General features: G+C 33.1%; 1 protein-coding gene and 1 long non-coding RNA gene across 2 annotated transcripts; both read left to right on the top strand.

Annotated features, from left to right (window-relative positions):
* Positions 1-3,323: 3,323 nt before the first annotated feature.
* LOC111880478 (tRNA-splicing endonuclease subunit Sen2-1) lies at positions 3,324-4,741 on the top strand. The gene is made up of 2 exons (XM_023876915.3): positions 3,324-3,454; positions 3,767-4,741. The coding sequence occupies exon 2, from the start codon at positions 3,773-3,775 to the stop codon at positions 4,571-4,573; it is 801 nt and encodes a 266-aa protein (XP_023732683.1). The 5' UTR covers positions 3,324-3,454; positions 3,767-3,772; the 3' UTR covers positions 4,574-4,741.
* A 4,090-nt stretch (positions 4,742-8,831) lies between these two features.
* Positions 8,832-10,754, top strand: LOC111880435 (uncharacterized). The gene is made up of 3 exons (XR_002846486.3): positions 8,832-9,132; positions 9,926-9,983; positions 10,558-10,754. It is a non-coding gene; the product is annotated as an uncharacterized LOC111880435 (long non-coding RNA).
* Positions 10,755-14,604: the final 3,850 nt, after the last annotated feature.

Below are 14,604 nucleotides of genomic sequence, written 5' to 3'. Positions count from 1 at the left end.
AGTAGTATTCTTCGGTAGATCTGGAAGATCTTCACAAAAATCGGCTTCTCGCAGGGAGAGCTTCGGCTCGGGAATTTCACTTCTCGGGATCTTTAGGCTTCGGGACTTGCTTCGGGGTTCGGGAATGATATCGGGGCTTCGGGGGGGTTAAAATAGGGCTTAGAGAGAGTATCGGGAGTGGGAGAGTAAGAGAGAGCAACCTAAATCGGCTGACCCTTGATTTCTATTTATAGGGTGAATTTCCTGAGTTCACCTCGTGAGTTTTTAATATTCACCTCATGAACTTACTCACCCCGTGAGTTTCTAATATTCACCCCGTAAGCTCGATACGTCATTGCGTTCATCATGGCCACTTGCCCTGGAAGACGTCCAGTACCTGTTCACCTCGTGAGTTTCTAATGCTCACCTCGTGAACTGACACAACCTTGGGGTTTACGCCCCGAACTTCAGAAATTCATAACTTTCGCATACGAGCGGCTGCATCTTGCCGTGGGGCCTCTGGTGCTCTGCCTTGACCTTCCTGCAGATCAGGAATCTCTCCACGTACCAAGCTACGTCCCGCTTCATGCAGGGCCACCAGTAATCGGGTTGAAGATCTCTATACATCTTCGTCGCCCTTGGGGGGATGGTGAACCGAGACTTGTTGGCCTCATCCATTAGCACCTTCCGTACCCCGCCCCAGTACGGTACCCAGACCCTCCCATGCAGGGCAACAATCCTCGGCTATCGTAATCAAACGAAGCTACTCGGCCCCCAACTTTTCATATGGTTTTTACACTTCCACCCCCTCCTCCCATTATTCTTTTCAAAACAAATCCTTAATTTACCATTCAAACCATGCTTTCTGAAAACCCTTACAAATTAAGTCCAAAATTTACTCTTCAGCCTCCAGCTTCCAAATATCTTTTCAATTTAAATCCAACATATACCAAACAGTCCATGTCTTAAAAAATCTTTCCAAATAAATCCTGAATTTATACTTTGACCCTCAGGCTCTCAATTATAACTTTTTAACCCCCAAAACTAACTCCTTACTACACTATTCTGCATTTAGGGCTATCATTTATTTATTAATTTGTCTATTTATTTATTTAATAAACGGGGTGTTACAATTTTATTAACAGTTTAATGTAATAAATTCACATTTTAGTACACATAAAATGCCTCAAGATATGACAGTATAAATATATGTTTTAAGTTGAGAATACAGTTGTGAATATATAATTTTTATATATTAAATTGCAAATTTATTGTATTACATTGTCAATTTTGTGTATTAAACTGTGAATTAACTGTATTAAACTGTAAATGTTTTATTCGAAGTTATAAATATAAAATTTAAGTTAAGTATATATAACATTTGTTTGTATTAAATTATGAATTTGTTATATATTAAGTTGTGAATTTTGTGTATTAAACTGTAATTTATTGTATTAAGTTGTGAATTTGTTGTATTAAGTATAATTTTGTGTTAAAACATTAATAATTTATGTATGAATTTTTGTATTGATTTTCTTGTGAATATATTTATATTTTTTTCTTGTATAAGTATGTGAAAATATATCGGTTTTGAGATAATTGTTTTGCACTAAATTCAAAGTGAGTGAATTAATATGTTTATTAAAATGTGAATGTACTTTTTAAGCTTAGTATAATAAATTCACATTTTAATACACATAAATGCTTCCAAATATGAACGTATAAATATAAGTTTTAAGTTGAGAATATGACTGTGAATATATAATTTTTGTGTATTAAACTGTGAATGTTTTATATGAGGTTATAAATATAAGTTTTAAGTTAATAATATATAACATTTATGTGTTAAAATTATGAATTTGTTATATTAAGTTGTGAATTTTGAGTATTAAACTATAGTTTATTGTATTAAGTTGTGAATTAGCTGTATTAAGTTGTGAATTTTTTTTACATAATTTTGTGTTAAAATATTATTTATGATTTTTTGTATTAATTTTCTTGTGAATATATTTATCTTTGTATTGTATAAGTATGTAAGAAAGTATTAGTTTTTAGATAATTGTTTTGCATTAAATTCAAAGTGTGTGAATTAATATGTTTATTAAACTGTGAATGAAGTGTCTAAGTTGTAAATGCATGACTTTATATATATATATATATATATATATATATATATATATATATATATATATATATATATATATATATATATGATATGATATGATTTTGAATGAATGGTGGCTGTAAATGCATGAATATATATATATATATATATATATATATATATATATATATATATATATATATATATATATATATATATATATATATATATATATATATATATATGATTTTTGAATGAATGGTGGAATTTAACTTTTCTGAATATGTAATATGTAAATTAGTGTAAAATTGATTGTATTAAGTTGTGAATTTTATATATTAAATTTTAAATTTTCTATATTAAGTTGTATTTTATATAAATTGTGTGTTAAAATATTAATGAATGTATAAATGAAAATATTATACTATAAAAAATACGATTTTTCCATATTTTTACCAAAAAATAAATATTTAGATTTTTAACATATTTAATAGGTATTCAGAATACATATTTACTTAAGAATTAGGGGTTCTTAGGAGTTTTAATCTTTTGTGGTTCTCATTTGAGCCCCTCACACACACACACACGAAGGTTTGGTTTGGGTATCCGCGAATATCGAAATATCCAAACCGAAACCGACCCATAAATACAGTTTCGGTTTTTTTTAGTTTGGATTTTTTTGGTTTTGGATTGGCCGGATCAGATCGGTTTTTCGGTTTTGCGGTTTTTTTTTTTTTTTTTTTTTTTTTTTTTTTTTTTTTTTATAGCAATCTCCTACTCAAAATACAAAAATAATAATTATTTTTTAGAGTAAATTACACGAATAGTCCTTATGGTTTGGGGTCATTTGCGCTCTTGGTCCCTAACTTATTTTCTTAACTCGGAAGGTCCCTATTGTTTGTTTTTGTTACACGCTTGGTCCTTACTGTTTGTTTTTGTTACTCGTTTGGTCTCTATCTTACCTAAAAAGACTATTATTTAAATAGAAAAATTGATAGGATAGGTAAGGTAAGGTGAGGGGGTGGGTTTGGGGTGTGTTTATTTAATATAAATTAAAAAATCAAGGCAAAAATAATCTTTTTAGATAAGATAGGGACCAAGCACGTAACAAAAACAAATAATAGGGACCTTCCGAGTTAAAAAAAGAAGTTAAGGACCAAATGCGCAAATTACACTAAACCATAGGGACCATTCGTGTAATTTACTCTATTTTTTATTTAAAATCATTTTAATTACGCAAACAAAACACGTTAATGAGGCTGAAAACCCAATCGACGCACCTCGACTCCGCCGTTGTCGCCTTGTGGCCGTTTGTTCCAGAAAACCTCGACCCAGCCGCGATTTTTTGTCATCAGCGACTTCGTCCATCAGGTAATATGCCATTGATCATCATTATTGGTTTCATCTCCATTTCTTCAACTCCATAGTATTTGCTGTGTGGAGTGTATGTGTGTGATTATACCTGCCTGGAGTGTGTGTCGAGTGTTTATATGCCATTGATTCTGTCTCCTGTATTTCCTGTGTGGAGTCTGTTCGTGATTTTTTCGGTGATTCCACTTCATTATGCTTTCCAATTAGGGACAATTAAAGTCGAATGGTTTTAATAACGAATTTTAAAAGTCTAGTGACCAAATTTCTCGACCTGTAATAATACACACATTCATCTTTTTTATTTTTTTGAAGGTTTTAATGGGTGGACCAAGATGGAAAGGAAAAGGGTCAGAAGCAAAAGCCCTTGAAATTCCCATGTCAAAGACAGTTTCAGATCTCCAGTCTTCTCTAATCAAATCCAATTCTTCAGGAATACTATCAGGCTCTAGTGTACTTCTTGCAACTAATCCTGACCAAACTGACCTTCTAAATCAAGCCTGTTTTGGTCGACCAATTATAACAATCGATAAAGATAAACAATGGTTTCAGTTGACTTTAGAAGAAGCCTTTTATCTATCTTTTTCTCTCAATTGTATAAAGATTGTAACTGGTGATAATGTTATAAAAACAAATAACGAGTTATGGGACTATATCAATATGACCTCCAAAAGGGTATCTTTTCCTGATTACTTTAAAGCTTATTCTCATTTAAGAGCCAAGAATTGGGTCGTGAGGTCCGGGTGTCAGTATGGTGTTGACTTTGTGGCATACTGTCATCATCCTTCACTTGTTCACTCCGAATACGGTGTGCTGGTTTTCTCTGATGGGAATCGGAATCGGAATCAGAATTGGAATGGGAATGAAGATGGGAATGGAATTGGGAATGATAGATTGAGGGTTTGGTCTGATTTTCAATGTATGCTTCGGCTTTCTGGTAGTGTTGCAAAGACATTGTTGATTCTTTATGTAAATAGAAATGGTGAAAATGGGATTGATTCACCTTGTTGTTTAGGGAATTATAGTGTTGAAGAGCGAACAATTACAAGATGGAATCCAGAAAGATTTAGGGAGGATCAAGAGAATGTGGAAAATGGGACCAAGTTAGTTAATCTACTCTAAATGAAAGAAATAACAATGTACTTTCATTTATTTTTTTATTATAGCATCTTATTTTGATTTTTTTTTTCCATTAAAGCATTATGTTTACAATTTTTGTTCTTATAAAGGTAATTGTACTTTGATAAATATATCTGGTCCTTTTTTTATAAAGCTATTTATTACATTTAACCCTATTGTTAGCCATATATATTTATAAAAGATTAATTGTTTGAATACATGATTAATTGATTATCGTGTTTCATGATGTATTGATGTAGAGTCAAATGCAAGAAATAGCAAAGCACTTTCATTTATGTGTTTGTTATAAAATCCTACTTTTGTTTCTTATTTTGAAAAATCTTTCAGTTATAGCATTGTATTTCCAATTTTTTTAAATCCAATTATAGCAGTGAAAATAGTTTTGTTTTCTGTCGACATTGCAATTATTAGGTATAGTTTTTCAAAGTATAATTTTATAGTAGGAAGAAATGGAAGTAGGATATTATAATAAACAAATAAATGAAATTATATTGCTAATTCTTGTATTTTATCCTACTGGGCATATATATGCCAAACAAAGTGTTGAAAAATTACATATTCAGAGACATACGAGTAAGCATGTGATTATTATGTTTTCATAATGTTTAAATTTAATTTTGGAACATTTTATACGAGCACATGAGTAAAGTTTAGTTATTTATACACTAAATTTAAACTTAGTTTAAATTGCTTTTAAGCTAGATAAATTGTTTTTAAAGATTCATACTTTACTAAATAGATCGGTATATTGTTGTTAATGTTTTGTTTGAGCATTATTGGCGTTGATTTTGATTTTGATTTTGGGTGGTGGATGTTGGTAGGGTCAAATCGGGTTTGGTTTAGAATAGTAAAAAATGGTATGGATTAATTGTGTTGATGTGATATTTTTGTGTTTTTTTTTTATTATTTATAAATAATTTATATATCAAGCATGTTTATAATATCACAATGTTGCAATGATAATATAATGGAAGGGTTCCACATGTGTTCAATCATCGAAAACCCTTCATCATGTTCCATTTTGGTAATGGAACATGAAGTACACATTATGAGGGTGAATTACCGATTAGGTCCAAGTAGTTTGATAGAATTTATAGTTTTGGTCCTTAAATTTTTATTGTTTTATTATCTTTACTTTAATCGAAATAATATAGATTATTTATAAAATTATTTTTATTTTTTAATTCAGTTATCTAAATTACTATTATTATTTATTTATTATTTTATTTATTTATCTTTGTTTTTGTGGTTTAAAAATCTTTTAATATTTTTGATGTTTTATTTAAATATATTACTTAATGTTTTTTTGACGTTTTGTTCGATTAAATTATATAATGATTTTTTTGACTTTATTTCGAGTAAAAAAATTAAAAGAATAACTCGGATAACTATCAGTCTTCCAATAAAATTCTTTAATGTTCATTATATATATATATATATATATATATATATATATATATATATATATATATATATATATATAGAGAGAGAGAGAGAGAGAGAGAGAGAGAGAGAGAATTGCAAGAATAGTCCCTGTGGTATGTTAAAACTAGCAACTTTGGTCCAAAATGGGTTTGGCTCGCAAGGATGGTCCAATAGTTTCGTTTTGTTACGAGTTTGGTCCAATTTCCTATTAACTTTTTTATAATGACGGATTGCCCTTATTATTTTATTTTCCATTTTCTTTTATTACAACAATTAAAAATAAAATACCCCCTCCCCCCCCCCCCCCCCCCCTCTCTCTTATAAAATACTTACCGTACACCGACAGTTTCCTTCCCCTATTCCAACCTCCACCTTCATAACCCCTTTCATAGCCACTATCGACCATCACTGCATCACATACTACCTATCAACTCTGACGACGACACCACTTCCTAGAAACCCTAGCGCCATCGATTTGGATTACATCTCTCGACCACTGTCGGCTGCTTATTGTCGTCATAGACTTATGGACATGATAATCACCATCCTTTCCCATATGTGTGTGCGTGCTTTTTATTGTTCTGTCTTATGTTTGTGTCTTAGACTGGAAATCACAAGTGAATCGTGAGTGGTTGACCCACATTCCAAATTCCATTTTTGAAATTGTTGTCAACGATGGTGGTTAACATAGTTCTAGGGTTTTGATTTTTAGGAATATAGATGGCAGGTTGAACGACAGTTGCAAGGGAGGAGAAACGATATTATGTTCTGATCTCCGACAATTGTAGTTCACGTGGATGACCATTAATCTAAGAAATCGATTATCACAACCATACCCTTGATCCAAGAAATCGATTATCACAAGCTTATTAACAAATGAACTGAAATTACAGCTAGGAAATGTATTAGAAAACTATTAATTGATGAACAAAGTGACTGTTTCAGTTGTTATCCTCCATATCCAGAGCTTCAAGAACACAACCCAATAGAAAGGAAACTAATTGGAGGGGGGAGGGGACATTATGTTCTCTAATTGAGAGAAGTCATTGGAAGAAGGTAAGTAGAAAACTGATCTTGCCCCTACTCCGAAAGAAACTCGGGATCACATTCAAGGAAGATGAAAAGGGTGTGTAAACACAGTTTAAGAACAATTTACTATTTTGTTTTCTGGGTTCAAAATTTTTCTTTATGGGTTTCTGCGGTGGATCGATTTTCTATCATTTTCAAAACCAAGTCAATTTCTTGCAGATCTCTTTATAGGTGGAGATGTGTGTAAAAGATCATGAACTTGGTTGTGTGGATTTGATAATGACGAATATAGTGTCAATTCCTAAAACTGAGAGAAAGAGGTATTTTATTTTTGTTTTATTTTTAATTGTTTGTTAATTATTGTAATAAAAGAAAAATAGAAAATAATATAACAAGGGGTAAATCCGTCATTATAAAAAATTTCATAGGAAATTGGAATAAACTCGCAACAAAACGAAACTATTGGACCATCCTTGCGAGCCAAACCCATTTTGGACCAAAGTTGCTAGTTTTGACATACCACAGGGACCATTCTTGCAATTTTGTCATATATATATATATATATATATATATATATATATATATATATATATATATATATATATATATATGCTTATGTTATTGTATTTTAACTAATTATTGTATGGATATAGAAATTATTGTGGGTCATTCATTTTACTTATTTTAAGAAAGTGATTAATACATATTATTGAATTAAATATAATTGAAAAATATCATCTAACTTTATTATAAGGGTATTTTAGTCAACTAATATAGATTTAATAATGGAAAATTGCATATTTTAAGGGATCATAGATTGTATTAATTTTAAAAATCCGATTTTACGAATTATAATTCTTTTAATTTGGGCATTCTGACAGAATATGTTTTTGAGTTTATTCAAAAATAAAAATATTCTTGAACTATAACATAATAAAAATATTTTTGAACCTATTTTCTTGATCATGACTTTAAAAACTGTTGTAGAATAACAAATTCTTGAACCATCAATTGTAGAATAAAAACAAAAATTACATTAATTCTTATAGAATACGGGTAGCAATTGCTAAGAATTACGTTTATTGTTAAAGAATAAAACTAAATAAAATTTCAAATCGGGAAAAAACATCAAAATATATCAAAGATACTAATACATTCTAAAAGAATAATGTTGCTAAGAATCACTTTCAATTTTGTGGTCAGTTTTTCAAGCATCAACTTCTTTGAAGAAAAATCCAATTGTAGTTTAGAATCCAATAATGCATTAGCAAATGAAAAATAAAAAACTAAATTCTTTTGGAAAAATATGCGGACTTGTGAATTGCACCAAAACCAATAACCAAGAATTGTAGAACATGCATAAATCAGTGAGAAAATATCCATATTTCATTCCAACAGAATTGGAACTCGTGATTCCATTCCGATAGAATTGGAATTCAAGATTTAGTTACCATATGCATTCTGTAACATTCAGTTTAAAATTAATTAAATAAATAATAAACTCTAAAGCCGCTTGATGTAATTATTATTATTATTTTATAGCCAAATCAATAATATTCAGCGGAATGTTGGTTTCGGGGAGCCAAATGATATAATTTTGGATTTGGGGGTTAAAAGTGTAAGTTCTGAATTTAATTTGAAAAGGATTTCAAGTCAGGGTGTGTTTGGTAATTAATGGATTTAAATTGAAAGGATTTGAAGGCTTAGGGGGCTGAATGGTAAATATGGGAGTTATATTGAGAAGTTTTGATGGAATAGGAGCTAAACTTGTAAAAATCGGATTGAAGTTTGTAAAGAACACAGGTTTTAGACCCGGTGCTCATTTCCTTCCTTCTTCAAGAGGCGACGTCGGGTAAACCTAACCCTAGTGTATCTCTTTCATCAGCCGCCACCAAGGTGAAGACTCCTCAGCCGCTGCTTGCATCACCAAGCCCGGCCGCCACCTTTTTCCGCCAGCTATCTCGCCGATGATCGTCGCCGCAACAACCTCGACTGCCGGAGACGCCATGGGCAATAAAAGAACCGCAGAGGAATGTGGGGCATGTTGTGTTCGTCCTGCGTGAGTCGGGAGCCACCGGAAGCGCTCGGTAAGTCCAACCGCAAATCTACTTCCTCTCTCTTTTGTTCTTTGCTGTGAATACGACGTCATGAACGTCGGCTGTGGTCACCGGTGGCCTTAGGTCGTCGTTCCTATGCTTCTGGTCGTCTTCTGCCACCCAATGTGGCTAAGTTGGATGTGTTTACGTGTTCAGATTGTATTTGTGAGTGTATTTGTGGGTTTGCTCGGCTGGAAACCAAGAAAGGCCCTCCACCTCCATCGTGAGGTGGTGACTGTCACCCACTGTCGCCATTCTGCCACCATTAGCCACCATCTCCTGTGGTGGTGTGCATTTGGGTGCGTTTGGACTATTATTTGGAGTACTTTTGGTATTGTTTGACCTAAAAACACAACCACCACCACCACCACGAGGTGGTGGCTGTCGCCGCGTACCATAACCACCACTACCCGAGGTGGTAGTGGGTGGTGCCCAACTTATGTAACACAAATGGATCTAAAAACCTAACTAATGGTCTAATGGGCACACGATTGAGTTAAAAATCCTAATTAGGGTTTAGAAAACCCTAATTTTGGAAATATGTAATAAATGATTGGGCCTTAAGATAAGTCCATGTAGAGGTTTGGGCCCAATTTGGAAAATTGGGCCATATATTGGGCCTTGGTTGATTATTGGGCATTTGGGCCTTCAAAGTGTGAGTTTGGGCCTTGGTTTTAAACCAAGCTGGGTTAGCGGTAAAATGGTCCATTTACTCTAAGTGTAGATTTATGGTTATGTATTGAAACCCAAATGGTTAATTGGGTTTTGTCTTGATGATTCACAGTACGAGGATCGGCCAGCCAGCAGTCAGGGATTTATCCGCGGGACTTCGGCGGTGCAAGGTGAGTCTCCTCACCATACTAATGGGTCTAAGGCACCAAGGCCGGCCGATTTTGTGATATATAGTACACTAGTTGATATAGTGTTATGTGGCATGTTATCCAGTTATGTGCTAAGAGGTATGATAGTTGTATATGTGTTATACTTGTATGGAAGACCATGTGGGGAGCCATGGCTTTCCTATTGAAGACCATGTTGGGAGCCCATAACACTTGGATGTAAGACCATGTGGAGAGCCCATGGCTTTCCTATTAAAGACCATGGGGGAGCCCATGACACTTAGGTGTAAGACCATGTGGGAAGCCCATGGCATCCTGGAGTAAGACCCTGGGGGAGCCCACAGCATCCCTATATGTTATATGCATGGCTTATGTGGTTTGTGTAGCTTTTATAGCTAATATGGTATGTGTAATTATCATGATTGATATGGCTTACGTGATTGGTATGGCTTATGTGATTGATATGGTTTATGTAGCTGTTATAGCTAATATGGATTATGTGGTTATGTGGATTGTGGGGGGTATGCTCTGGGGAACTCACTAAACTTCGTGCTTACAGTTTTGTTTATTGTTTCAGGTATCATTGGTTTGGAAATGAAGGGTCCGACTTGATCGCAGTGCACACACACCCGTGTGCCGCAACTTATGAATTTGGGACGAACTATGATAAATATTTTAATTAATCATGTTTCTGGAATGTTTGGATTTAGAAGATATCTGTGTTTTTACTATAATAAAAATAAAAATTTTACCCTTGATTTTTGGGTCGTTACACATTTAGTTGGAAAAATATCCAAGTAAAAAAATGCATAAATCAGTAAATCAATAGAATAATGGAGACGAGATGCACAATCGATAAAAATTCCATCACTAACCGAGAATACAATCTGAGACTACCCATGACATGTTGAACAATCAATACCACCATATTTCTCTTTGGTATTTCATCAAACACTTTTAGGGCACTCCTTAAATCACCATATTTTCTATAATTTGTTTAATGTATTGTACAAACATTAATTTATACAAGTGCCATATGAAAAATAACTCCCAAAACCTGACAAGTTCTTAAATTCAACTTGATTTTGGTTATAGGTTATCTATCGACCATAATTTTATCATAAATTAAAAAAACAAATAGCAATAATATCAGTTCAGTTTAATATATAGACATATGTTGCTCAAGCTCTACCAACATGTACTCAACAAAAGGTTGACCAGCAAGTGTGGTGTTAAGGAAACCATTGCAACTTTAGTGTTGTCCTTCTCGATAGGTACAGGTAGAGCGATTGCGGGTAGTAGTAAAGAAGATTAGGCACCGTTAAAAAGATCAAGTAATCGTTGCCCACTCTTGAGTCTTCATAATCACCTTTACGATCTAAGCATATATCATTGAAATCGAAAATAGAAACTTGAAATCAAAAAATGAGACCTGATTAATGAATCTATGCACAAAAATCATCAGTTGTAAACAAAAATCTATAGAGTGTAGTTCAAATTGGGGAAAACTGTCTGATTTTAGAGAAGTCGAAATAAAAAAAAATGAGAACAGGAGGTGAGGTAAAAGAAATATAATGTGAGTCGATACCAACCCAAGCACTGAATTTATCGAATTTCCAATGTCAGTAGATGTATACTCAAGTAGCCGGTCAACAAAATTTATGAACAAAAAAACTCACTGTGATCTTATGGAGAGGGAGATGGGATTTGAGGTAGATGTAATCACCTTTCGCCGTAAAATGAAGTGAGGGACAACTATCAACTTTTTCTTTGAAGGACTGTGAGGCGATGTAGAAGAGTGATTGGGTGAAAAGGCGATGAAAGAAACCTACGATGGCGGATGATGGTGGTACGATGACATCAAGGTTTTTCTGGTGATGAAGTGATGAATATGATGAACAAGGAATCGATGTAGTATATGTAAATAAAAAGGGGAGAAATTAGCTTAAAAGTCAATGTAACTAACATGATTATAGGGAGTAATTTTAGAAGTTATTTATCAAATTACTTAGATACCATTATTTATTTATTTAATTATTTATTTTTTTAATTTTGATTGGTCCATAATCAATCATACATCCACACAATAACTAGTTAGAATACATGAACCTCTCTCTCTCTCTCTCTCTCTCTCTATATATATATATATATATATATATATACATATACATATATATTCACACACATATTAGATTGAATAGTTTTACATTGGTTTTTTTTTTCATAAATAGTTATATGAAAAAAAATTATTTAGGCAAAAAATGAAGAAGCACTGACATATAAACGAATGATGTAAATGAAAAACGAAGAAAACCATAAAACTTCTAAAAATTGAATAAAAGAACAAACACTAACATATAAATGAATGTTGTAAACAAAAAACACATTAAAAACAAAATTAAATAATTATATTGGACGGTTTATAGTTATCCGGTTTATTATTTTAATTTGTTTATTGAAACAAAACGTAAAAAAAACATCATTAGATAATGTAAACGAAAAAACAGTAAAAAAAAAACATCTAATAATATATTCAAATAAAACGTCAAAAATATCCAGGTTATTATTTTAATCTGTCTATTCGAACAAAACGTAAAAATCATTATATACGGTAAACAAACAAAACTGTAATGTCCCAAATAATCACAATAAATTTTTAGCTTTTCGAAAACAATCCAAAACCATAAATGTTTACAAAACTATTGTTTCAAAATTGTATTTCAGCTTTCAGATTATCTCAAAATCCAAATAACAGAAAACCGAAGGCTATGCACGATCACGCTTTCAGCTTGCCACAGTCATCTGAAGTACCTGAAACAATAAACTGAAACTATGAACCAAAGCTTAGTGAGTTCCCCCAAAGTATTAACCCACAGAAACATATAACAACATATACTAGGTCCACAGCTAACATACTGGATTACCCCTGAGCCCATAGTATGAGTTTAGCTTGCCTTTTAGGGCCACATCTCCTATTTGGCTTGCTCCCAAGCCCACAACATAAGTTTGGCTTGCCCTTTAGGCCCACAGCTTATGTCTGGCTTGCTCCCAGGTTTGTTGGTCACAACACAAAGCAATATTACCTCAACCAACCATACTATGTTGATATATACATAACATATAACATATATCCAATAAACAGATGAACATATAACCAGTCAATAGACAAACATGCCGATCTACAGATCACTATCGCATACTACATCTTATTTACTAGGATACAGATCTAACAGATCACTTAACATATCAAAATCTTCTATACCAGGATACATAATGTAGTAGACCGACATTGGTGCCTTCGACCCATAAGTACAATGAGGAAAACTCACCTCAGTATGAATAGATAGCTGAGTAGGTCTCTGCTCTGAATATCTGCTCTAACAGTCACCTATTCATCAAATAGTGACCAATGATAAGTACAACTCAAAATACCCAAAATACCCTTTGGTCAAACTTGGACTATGTCAATGGTCAAAGTCAAAGTCAATTACAGTAGGTCGCCATACCCTGGACATCCTTGGCAACACCTGATGGGTTTTAGTATACTACAACATCCTATGGGGCACATACAACCCTAAATGCTTTGGATCTATGTTTTCTCTAATTATACATGCAATATTGTTTCCAAAGCATTAAGCCTACAACTATCATTGAAATGACATAATCAACATAAAAGAGAGTTATAGAATTACCTCTTTGTTGTAGCTTGTAGAACTTCTTGAGTTTGGCCTTTAAGAACTTAGTGCCCCAAGTGTTGCACCTCAAATGGAATTACACAACACCACCAACAATGGAGGAATTGAGAGAGAATACTTGCACTCCAAAAATTGGTTATCGCTCTTCCAAGAACACTAGGATGTCTAGTCACCAATTTGCAATGCTAAAGGGCTTCTTATATAGTGTGGCAAGATTAGGGTTACACCATGTAAACCCTAATGTGCATGACCTTCCATATTCCTTAGGCTCCATGGGTTTAAACCTCCATGGATCATCCATAGGTTGTCACATGGGTTCAGCCCAACCTAAGGAATCGTGGATCATTGGCCCACACCATAAGAATGAATGATTTACCAAACCAATCCCCATATATTTAATTAGTCACTTTTGATCACATTAATTCGAAATTAATTCTTGATCAATACTAATTAAATCATATGATTTCTTATTAATATATTAGAACTTATAATATATTAACAAATCATAAATAACCTCTTCTCAAAAGTCCATCCTATCAAATTGTCCTGGTGATATGCAACCCAAATCGGCCATGCTACTCTCGGGTCAAGTACATACCAATTATAGTTATGGGCTTAGACACCTAATTCAGCAGTCTCCCACTTGGATAAGTCTAATAACTATTATTGCAAGTAAGACTCCACAACCCAACTAGCAATCGTAGCTCTTAAAAGCCGCTGTCGAAAGGGATCATATATTACTCTATTCTAGATATCATGTGGACATGAGACATGGATTTTAATCATTCTCTCCGTCCATCCATTGTTTCTCGATTTCCGATTTATGACGAACGACTAATTAAACAAATCAAATCAGTCCAGGCTTGGCCAAGCACTTCGGGTGTCATCACTAAATCATCGAGAGGCCCACATATATCGCTTTTAACCAC

This window comes from Lactuca sativa, chromosome 6, assembly GCF_002870075.4.
Source record: "Lactuca sativa cultivar Salinas chromosome 6, Lsat_Salinas_v11, whole genome shotgun sequence".
Lineage (NCBI taxonomy): Eukaryota > Viridiplantae > Streptophyta > Magnoliopsida > Asterales > Asteraceae > Lactuca > Lactuca sativa.
This window is presented reverse-complemented; position numbering and strand designations above follow the sequence as displayed.

What these genes read in the sequence shown, in the direction of transcription:
- LOC111880478 (XM_023876915.3), top strand. Translation starts at nt 3,773, where the DNA reads ATGGGTGGACCAAGATGGAAAGGAAAAGGGTCAGAAGCAAAAGCCCTT.